The 10,266-nt window shown below is 31.7% G+C and overlaps 1 protein-coding gene across 2 annotated transcripts; it reads right to left on the reverse strand.

Annotated features, from left to right (window-relative positions):
- Positions 1-1,000: 1,000 nt before the first annotated feature.
- LOC148604123 (uncharacterized) lies at positions 1,001-9,955 on the reverse strand. Of its 2 annotated transcripts, XM_088549858.1 has the most exons (11): positions 9,738-9,955; positions 9,265-9,343; positions 7,690-7,718; positions 6,910-6,972; positions 4,928-5,056; positions 4,570-4,674; positions 3,686-3,895; positions 3,170-3,380; positions 2,496-2,588; positions 1,968-2,063; positions 1,001-1,581 (listed from the first exon to the last, which is right to left on the reverse strand). In XM_088549858.1, exons 2-11 carry the CDS (start codon positions 9,280-9,282, stop codon positions 1,258-1,260), a joined length of 1,278 nt encoding a protein of 425 aa, XP_088405984.1. In that variant the 5' UTR covers positions 9,283-9,343; positions 9,738-9,955; the 3' UTR covers positions 1,001-1,257. The 2 variants fall into 2 exon arrangements, with proteins under 2 accessions (XP_088405984.1, XP_088405985.1); XM_088549859.1 differs by lacking the exon at positions 9,265-9,343.
- Positions 9,956-10,266: the final 311 nt, after the last annotated feature.

Genomic DNA, 10,266 nt, shown 5'->3' on the forward strand with positions numbered 1-10,266 from the left:
CCTCTTATTAGCAATCCTAGCAATGCTTCAATCAAATATGTCAGCACGACAAGTTGTAAGCACGTTTGTGGAATAGCCCGAAGCACAGTTTCAAGAATGTCTAACCGGTTTAATTTCTTGAAGTCTGTTGATGACAAACTAAGGTTAGGAAGAACTAAAGTAACAACTCCTCCTCCGGACAGAATCATTAGAACACTTACATCAAGAAATCGAACGATCAATGCATTCTTTCTTAAGTGGAAAATAAACAGCCGCAGGTCTAAATGAGTCGGATAAAACAATACATAATCTTTTATGGGATGCAAATTCGAAGTCTTTGATGCCATGTTAAACGTGTGCTAATAGGCAGAAGTCATAAGATGCAACGCTTAGACTGGAGTCGACGACATATGCGTTTGAATGCCTATGAGTAGAGTTCAAACTGAAGCTAATTGACGGGTGCAACCGTGTGTATAGGCGTCAGGGAGAACTTTAAATAGTATGATAGCATTGGAGGCGGATTTGTCATGGGTAGAGTGGTTATAACTCCGCTTTACTGCATTAATGGTAATCTTAATTCACAGCGAGAAACTAGCGTGATTTTGAGACCATTAGCTATGCCATTTTTGCATCAAAACGGACCTCAAGCAATCTTCCAAAACGATAATTCAAAGCCAAATTTCACCATATTTTGTTATTTTATTTTTTCAAAGGTGAATGGTAATGGTGAATATGTCAAAGAAATAACTTCCCCCACCCCGAATGAAAAAAGTAATCTCAAGGCCTTACAAGTACAGATTGGACAGTACATCAGTAACACATCCCAAACTCTGCAGGATCTTAGCTATCGTTTAGTAATAGAATTTCAAAGCATCCCACAAACAACAATAATTCGTGGTTGAGTTGACAGCATGAAAATACGTTGCCGAGTTTGTATAGTCACTACAGGAGGCCACACCAGTTACCGGTCAAAGCCCAGGAAAAATGTGAAAAATTATGTACTGCAAGTTGACCCCTGTCATGTTTTTAAGAATAGCTTTATGATTTAAAAAAAAGATTTTACACAAAATAAAATAAAGATCAATCAATATGCATATTCTTCTTCAATGTTTCAGTTTTTGCGAAGTTTATAATCAAGCAGTGTTGTTTTATATTTCCAAGTGCCTCAAAACTTTTCATGAGTTATATAGATATGTTTCGATAAGTAAGGAGTAAAGTGGTGTTTATGGTCTTTAGAAAACATCGATCAACGATTAATTCTATTCCCTACAACATTTACTATTTCGGTTGAGCTACACCCTTTGCTAAAAGCGGCCCGTTTGTGTTGTCCTCATCTTGATGTAAATATAAGGCAGGCCACACAACGTAACTTATTACTTTGCCTGGTTTTGTATACTCAGTATATAGATCTTTATTGAGTAATTGTCCTTTCAACGATTCCGTTTCTAAATAAAGAGGAGGATCTTGTATCACAAACAGCCAGCATAACTCTACACACTTTCTGAAATAGTCAGTAGCCACGACTTCTTCCAATAAACTTTGGTCCAGTTGAGGTTCGCATTTTATTATCTCGTTAAGGAACACATCATCGTCTGTTATTGTCTGAAAAAGCAATTTGAAGTTAAAACAACTGTCATACTCATCCTTAATCTAGTATTAATCTCGATTCTCAAATAAATTCCAACAAAATCAAGTTTTAACATTAACTTATAATTATTGAAGTTCTATTTTTTATCAATTCTATGGGTAATTTTTTTTAAATAATTTTATCAAAGTATAATTATCCGCGTATTTATACCATATGCTTTAATACTTTTATTATAAAAATGTGATTATTTGTAAGCTGAAGTATGAAGAATAGGGACGCATCTGCAGTAAATTAGAATTAATCAATTTTCGCATATGCTTTTCAAACGTTGTTTTCTTTTTTTTGTCTAATGCACTTCTTTAAAATCAATTATGTCAAAAGATCTCAGTTACTAACACACCTTCTGTAGATTTAAAATCATTCCGTCCGCTGCGTTTTTCCGACATTCAATGATTCGATTTCGTTCTGATGGGTAATCAATCCAAGTTCCATCAATCTTTAGACGGTTTAATAAAAAAAAAATTAAATTTAGAGAATATCAATGAGTAATCAATATTACACTTACAGTTTTATTTCATAATAACAGCATTATGTCGGTTTTTTTTTTTTTACCCAAAATGATAAAATATGGTCGTGTATAAAGGGTTAACGATGTTTAATTTGAATACAAACAAAGATTACATCAGTTGAATTCCAATTACAAACAGGCAATATGTGTACAACAATATCGTGCCAAAGTAATTTCAAAGGACAAAAAAAAATAAAAATTGTGAATCCAGTCCATACTTTATCAAATATCAAATCAAAGGCGTGTGATATACAAGTATTGATAACTCGTTTCAGTATTTTACTAAGCTTGTAGTGTTTTTGAAACTATTTCATCAATAGTTGTTTTATGTAGATGTGCTGCAAAATGAAATACGTTTACCTGTTCATGTGATGGAAACTTTAAAAGAAAGAAATGTTCGGTTATCATTCGTAGTTGGAATAATGATTTTTGTTGACATGTCCTGTAAACAACCTTCAAAAAATTGAACGCTAAGTTTGAAATAAATCAATCAAATGTAGACTGTTTATATTATTAAACTAGATTTTTGTATTTTTGATGCAATATAAGCATTTAAGCACAAGGATATAGTATGAATAAGGTCAGATTCAGAACTGTATATTAATGCCGATAACGTAGTTCTTAAAGACCAATACATGTACCTGCAACATAAGTACATATTTATTCCTTTTAGCCATATATGTATATATTCTCACGAAGTTACTACTACGGATCGTGCTTTTTTCTCTATAAACACTACTTTAATCCTGGATTCCTTAATTTCCCAGTATGTTTCTACGGACATTTGGAGGATTATTTTGTATTGTATAAATCTCTGATGTGATCAACCACTTTGTAATGAGTTCGGCACGCTTAGCTTACGTTGCATTGAATATCTGGGATTTAATTTCTAAAGGGGAAATAGAATTAGAACAACAGATGATTTATAAAGTGTATATAGACACATATTGCATATATCACAGACACAAATGAAAATTGATTTCACATTGTAAATCTTTGTAAAGCATAAAGTATCTTATTTCATCAAATGTTACCTTGATGGCAGAGAATAGATGGTAAACACAGTTTTTCACATTTTCATGTGATTTACTAAACTTTTTTTCTAACGTTTCCATTGCATCAGTCCATTCGTTGTCATACAAATCTTTATACAGCTCAGCTAATTTTGTCGGCCGCTTTTTATCACCGAGGTTTGTAATGTTTGGGTTGTTGTGGGTTAGTCTGTCACCAGCTATGGAACTTAACCTATACGACAATATGGTCATAGTTATACATAAAGTTTTATTAACTTAAAGAAAGTATATATTTTTCACAATTTTACGAAATTATATAAGTTCAATAAAAAGATACAAATATGCGTCGTTTTAAGATATTTTACAGTTTTGTAAAAGATATATTAAAGTTAATTTCCCCTCTTAATGATAAGCATTACTGTCTTGGTTAGTGGGGTCAAAATATTTTGTAAAAATTTAATATTCTATTCTATAGCAATAGGTGTAAACATCCTGTTCTAGAATTTCTGTAATTACAAAAAAATACTAGCTCAATACCTATTCATTGCCATGTCTCTTTCTGACTGAATTCTCGATAACTCATAATTTTGTGTTATGACATATTTTTCAACAAAACGCAAATTTGTGGTAAAGTCTTCCGGACATAAGGAACAATCACTCCCATCTACCAAAGGTGCCAATCCAGACGTTCTACACACGTTACACAATTTCTCTGCTGTAGAAGACATTGCTTTTATTTCTGATTTCCTGTACACAAAAAGCTTAGAATGAAGACATATATCTTTGATTTAACTGTAAACTTGATATTTTTCTTGTATCATTTTACTCTGTAATTGTGACTTCATAAAACGTTATATGTTGATTCTTGAATTAAAATTTAGCTTATAAGGAATGATTGCATTATTTTCGTGTCTGTTTGAAAAATGCGTTAGGTGTACAATTGACAAAAATTCACTGTGCTGATTATTTAGTGAGCACCACATGATAACGGTTAACCCTAGATAGACTAAAAATTATGAACATGTCGTCTCAATACTCAAACAAACCAACGTTTAGTGAATGCAACTTCGATTAGACAATCGTGATTTTTTTTAATATAGGCAGAGATCAAGTTCAAACAGAGCAAACGTTTTTGTCCATTTTCATAATTTTTTACTATACCCTTTCTTAGATCACCTAGCATTAATAAGATATTGAATTTTTGTTTCATCTAGTATTTTTATTTGTGATCAAATTCATTGTGCATACTTCGGTATTCCATTAACAAGTTACAGCATTTATTCACAATGTTATTCTTAATAAAGTATTAACATCAAAGGTTCACGTTGAACGTAAATATAATTCATAACAAACATTTAAAAATGAGAAATAACTTTTAAATAAGTGAATCTGTATTATGTATTTGGAAATTTGGTAAATACCGTTCTTTGAGTTCTTGTCGAATTTTTTCTTTCTTCGGTTTTTCATTTGAACCAGTTTGAACTCCTATATCTACAAGTTTTGGCTGTTCTGAAACGTCTTGTGAACTGAAACACAACGGATAACTTTTATTAATGAGATGGGAATTCAAAATGTGCTATTAAAATTTGTGATTTGTGATTTTAGTACTCATTTGACTTATAAGTTCGTCAAGTACAGTTAAACAAACAAAACTGACAGCTTTATACAATTTTAAGTAAACAGTATAAGGGACAAAGCATTAATATACATTTAGTTGATATTAATATGAAAACATGTATCATATTAAAAAAGATACATAACCAGTATTTTATTACAAACCTTTCTCTGATTCTCACAGTTCTTGTGCCACTATATACTGGTCTTGTTTGACTGGATCCTATTGTAAACATCTTACTAGAATCTTTACTGTAAGTGCCATTATTTAATGTGTGGTTAACAATGGATTTCCTTAAAACAATTTTATAGTAAAGGAAAACATGTTATAAATCTCAAAATTAAATTTTCTTGATTTGTTGTTTTTTATTTTTGTTCTTGTTTTTTAGTTTCTTTACACGTTCAATTTTAAAATTATTTATGGTTATTGGTTCTAATACTTTAATACTGTTAATGAGATTTTACTCCTTGAAAAAGGTTTACAGCATACCGAAATTTTCCACATATATTTGACTGGTATTTTTCATTCGGAATAAACACAAGATTCTGCTTAAGTGCAGTAGAAATCTAAAATGTTATTCCTTCTTATAAGGTTATCAACATATTAACGCCTAATTTACTTACACACTTCATAAGTCATAGAAAAGTAACATACGTCAATCGTATGTGACACTTTCTGACCTATTCCTTCACTCTTATAAGACTGACTTCATAATTGATCTGATCCGAAAGAAAAAATATCGTTTAACTAGATCCTTTAATCTCAGTTTCCGCTACATAGACGACGTATTATATTTAAACAATCCTATTTTCGGGGATTTGATAGATCGCATCTACCCAAAAGAACTTGAGATAAAGGATACTACACACACTATGAAGTCAGCCTCATATCTTGACCTATACTTAGAAATCGATGGTAAAGGAAAAGTATTGACCAAACGTGATGACAAACGTGATGACATTTCATTCAGAATTGTCAACTTTCCTTTAATCTGTGGCAACACCCCCTAAGCACCTGCGTATGCAGTGCCATATCACAAATCATACGTTATGCCAGAGCTTGCCGAAACTACGCAGACTTTTTGCATTGCGCTAGAATGCAAACAAATAGCCTTCTGGAACAGAGTTATCTTGCTACAAAAATTGAAGTCTTAACCACAGAAGTTTTATGGTCGTCATCATGAACTCGTGGATCGTTATAGTGTATCCATGTGCACCATGAAAATTGATTTATTTAACGGGCATGGTTTTCATTTCCTCGTTCGTCTACCCCGAATTTTTATGAGCGACTCGGCAGGTGTTTCTAGAAAAGCAGAGGACGCTTATCCTACCGGTGCACCTGGTTCATGCTCCCAGTTTAAAGTGGAGAGTTGCTCATTTGCTTTTGTTACTTTGTATGTATGAGTTTAGTTACTTTTGGTTCTTTGTTGTTTATGTCTGTTTTTCATGTCTGGTCTTTGTCCCTGGATTACATTCTTTTGATTACCGCTATAACATTTGTTCCCTTGATTACTCTTTCAACATGACAATGTTATATATGATATATGAATAGATTAGCAGATGCATATGATAAAACGTATAAACGACAAGGAACATGTATTGAATTATACAAATATAAAATTGCTGGGAATGACTTAAAATATGATAAAAGTTTTTAATGCATTCTTAAATGCTTCGATTGCCTTTGTAACACTGCATCTTTTACGAAAAATATCCCCAAATAAAAGTAATTCGAGTCGGAAATCTATATAAGGTACAATATTCCAATCTATGTGTTGCCATTCTTTTAGCCAAAGAATGGACAGTATCTTCGTGTTCTCACCTACCAAGACAACTGGACTGATTTACATAATTATATCTGAATGGATGAGCATTATCGATTTCCAACAAATAACATGATAGATAATTCGTAATACTTTAATATCTGATGGATCACTTGAATATAAATGTCTATATTCATCATTATTTATAAAACACTATATTCAGTTAAATTTCATTACGCGGCATTAAGATAACCTACCCTCAATATATATTGTAGAGACATGAAATAACAATACAAATATTTGAAGCGGGAGTTGAAACTTTTATTTGCATGTACATTACATGTTTAAGTTACAATTAGTAAAAGGAGATGGCAATAGACTTACTCTGTGTTTGTGGACGAATGAAATATTTCTGGATTCCCGGTCTGATTATTTGCATCTTTGTTACTACAAACGACAAAAAAACGAACAAACAAACAAACAAAAACAAATGACACAAGTTTGGTCATCATGTACTATATTCAATCCAAATTCTATATTAACATATCTATTTCCTGTTTTTTTCGCTTTTGTCCCGTTGTTAGATTTACATAACTCGAGAGTGTCTGTATTGTTCTGATGTGTACAAATAATCAAGGACTGCTTGCTCGATTGATAATTCCATGTAAATATTTGTATAAGTAATTTATAAGTAAGGGCATGTATTCCACCGAAAATACTGCATAATTAAGTTTTGAATATATGAATTGTTGTTACTTAAAAAACCATATCAATAAACGTAAGTTGAATAACATTTGGAAATAAATAGATGTAGAGAATGCTTTATTTTATTCTTCGTTTTATATCAGACACGAAAATAATCATGTTGTCTTTGAACATTGCCATAAATGTTCATTAAACACGCGACTCTAATCTTAAACGCTTGAACTAAAGAAAATAAATCAACAGTTCATTATAGCGTATGGTCAATTGACCTGTTGCAAAATATGCAGCAGTACACGTCAGGATACTAGCCTTTTACAAACTCAGAAAAATATATGCATTGTAGCTCTTTTGGATTTACAATTTACTCAAGAACAAATTGTCCACCAGCAGAAGCAACACTGCTATTTATTCATATAATAAGACTACCTTCAATATTTTGTATAAAACATATATACTTACGTATCATTATTTCCGCTTATGACTACTTTCTAGAACGAAAAATGAGGACACAGTATAAGAGATTTTTGTTGAAATCTGGGTTTTGATTGAATAACAAAAAAAAAAAAAAATACACAAAAAACAAACAAACAAACAAAAAAACAAACTAGCACAAAGAAACAATTGCATTGCAGTATGCAATCTTCTAACATTTTTAAATGTTACATAGGCAAAAGATTTTCTAAAGAAAATAAAGTAACAAAAATGAAACATACAAAGTAAAAAAAGTAAATGAGCAACATGGACTCCACTAAAAACTGGGAGCATGGACCAGGTGCACCGGTAGGGTAATCGTCCTCTGCTTTTCTAGAAACATCCGCCGAGTTGCTCATTCAGGTCTGTGTTGAACGAAAGAGGAGAAGAAAACTATGACACGTTGAACAAATGAGTTTTCATGGCGCCGATGGATACACCATAACGATCCATGAGTTCCAGATGACGATATACAACTCCTGTAGTGATGACTTCAATCTTTTTAGCAACATAACCCTGTTCCAGAAGCCAGTCCGCCTCATAAGAGTGAAAGGTCAGCAAGTAGAAGAGCATAATTTGTTCCCATTTGAATGCCGACCATTTGTTGACCAAATCATCTCATTCTCGCAAGACTTTCTTAAAAAGGATTACGACGTACGTTTGAAGCTCCTCTTATATAGGCCTTGGTCCTAGTATTTTGTCCAAATAAAGAATAATCAATGGAACCCAGATTTAAATGTTAACTAAAGAATATAATCCAAGGACAAAGACTAGACAAGGAAATAAGACACACGTAACAAAGAACATGAAATAACCAAAACAACAATATACATACAACAAGTATGAAATTGCAACAGAGAATTAGTACTATATTTTACAGATCCAGCCGTGAAGCGTTTATTTAATTGATTCTTGTAGATTTTTGGAATCCAATTCATCGACGGAAGATCACAATCTGTTTCTCTTTTAGAGCATCGTCTAATACAATTAGGACACAAACCATGTCATGCCAAAAAATTCTTTTTAATATAGAGTTTAATATCTAGGTTAAGACCCCATGAGCGAATCAATGTTAATACCAAACAATACCATATTTAAAGATAAGCATTGGATGTAATATGTCTTGCAGACAAAAACAATTTTAATTTTGGAATCTTTGAAAACTGATGTAGCATTCACACCCAATGACTACTTAGAACTTTAATACATTTTAAGATTAAAGTCCCCACAGAAAATTTCTCAATTAATATATAAATAATAATTTTTCAACAAATAAACAATAAGCACAAATATGAACCAAACTAAAAAAAGAGATTCTACAATTATAGTCTCATGAGACGATTGTAATATCAGTTACGCTATGGACACACTTAGTAATAAGTTGCATAAGAGCATATTTATTGTTTGTACTACTTAAAGTTTTAGTTTCAATTGCTTTGGGCTTTTAGAAGATTGTTTTTGCAGTAATGACTTGAAAATCAATACAATGTTGTGGTTGTTAAGTTACGAAAAAGGAATCTCAATCTTGATGTGCTTGCAAATGGCTCTGAAAACGACACTCACGCTATTTGACTTTCCCATGTCTTTGTTTAATTCTATATTATTCTCTACATAGCTCTGATGTTCATTTTATATCATATTTCTGAAAATATATCAATACAAATATCATATTGTCACTACCATTGTGTGGAGCGATTTATTTATTTTGAAGCGGGGAATGATATCATAAAACCATAGCATTTGTTCGATTGAACGACATACAGGAATAAAGATCACAAATCCCTCCGACTGAACAGTAGCACTTTAATCAAATGTGTGGGTACAGAAAATATCTATCATATGCATTCATGTGATTTTTGGATCGTCATACAAAATTTACAAAGATGGGTATTTGTTTTTTTTAATGACATGCAATGTTTTAAAAACAAACGTCATGTTAAAATATAACGAGAATATGTATGGTGAATATGTCAAAGAGACAACAAACCTCCCGGGATGAAAATGACAGACTACTATTGAAACTAAACTACACATACTTGCTACAAAAGACGATGACGAATCAAATCAATTGAAAACATAGTGTTGCACAATACTCAATATGTTTCTCATTAATTGATCAACTGCCGCAGCATTTCAATCCATGATTTAAATTAAAATCGTTTTGTTAACTCCAGACGTCATCGGTCAGTTTCCGAAAGATTTAAGATTTTAAAATATTACTTCCTTCTAATACTATTTTGGTACGAACAATAATTCCTATTCATACACCTGTAGTATCGATTTCATGCTGACATAATTTCAATAATATGTATTGAACTATTAGTTTAATTTTATTGTTATTCAAGTAAATTTATACAATGAATAGCTTAAAGAAAATTCAACGCAAATAGACTTCTCATGGATATGTTCGTGAACATTTTTTTTCTAAATAATAGTAAAAACAAGTGAAAATATACAAAATAAAATGTAAGAATGTTCGCTGAATTATTTAAGAATAGTGTCGTAGTCGAAACTGATACCTATCTAGTTCAGACCCCGATTTCTTAAATACTTCAGGTTCTGGTT

Source organism: Perna viridis, chromosome 10 (assembly GCF_037379345.1).
Source record: "Perna viridis isolate PV_CMFRI_1.1 ecotype Kerala chromosome 10, ASM3737934v1, whole genome shotgun sequence".
Lineage (NCBI taxonomy): Eukaryota > Metazoa > Mollusca > Bivalvia > Mytilida > Mytilidae > Perna > Perna viridis.

Excerpts from the sequence above, each read along its gene's own strand:
- LOC148604123 (XM_088549858.1), bottom strand. Across the intron at positions 6,973-7,689 it reads ATAAGCGGAAATAATGATAC|TAACAAAGATGCAAATAATC; the intron begins GTAAGTATATAT and ends TGTCGTTTGTAG. Across the intron at positions 3,381-3,685 it reads AGAGACATGGCAATGAATAG|GTTAAGTTCCATAGCTGGTG; the intron begins GTATTGAGCTAG and ends ATTGTCGTATAG.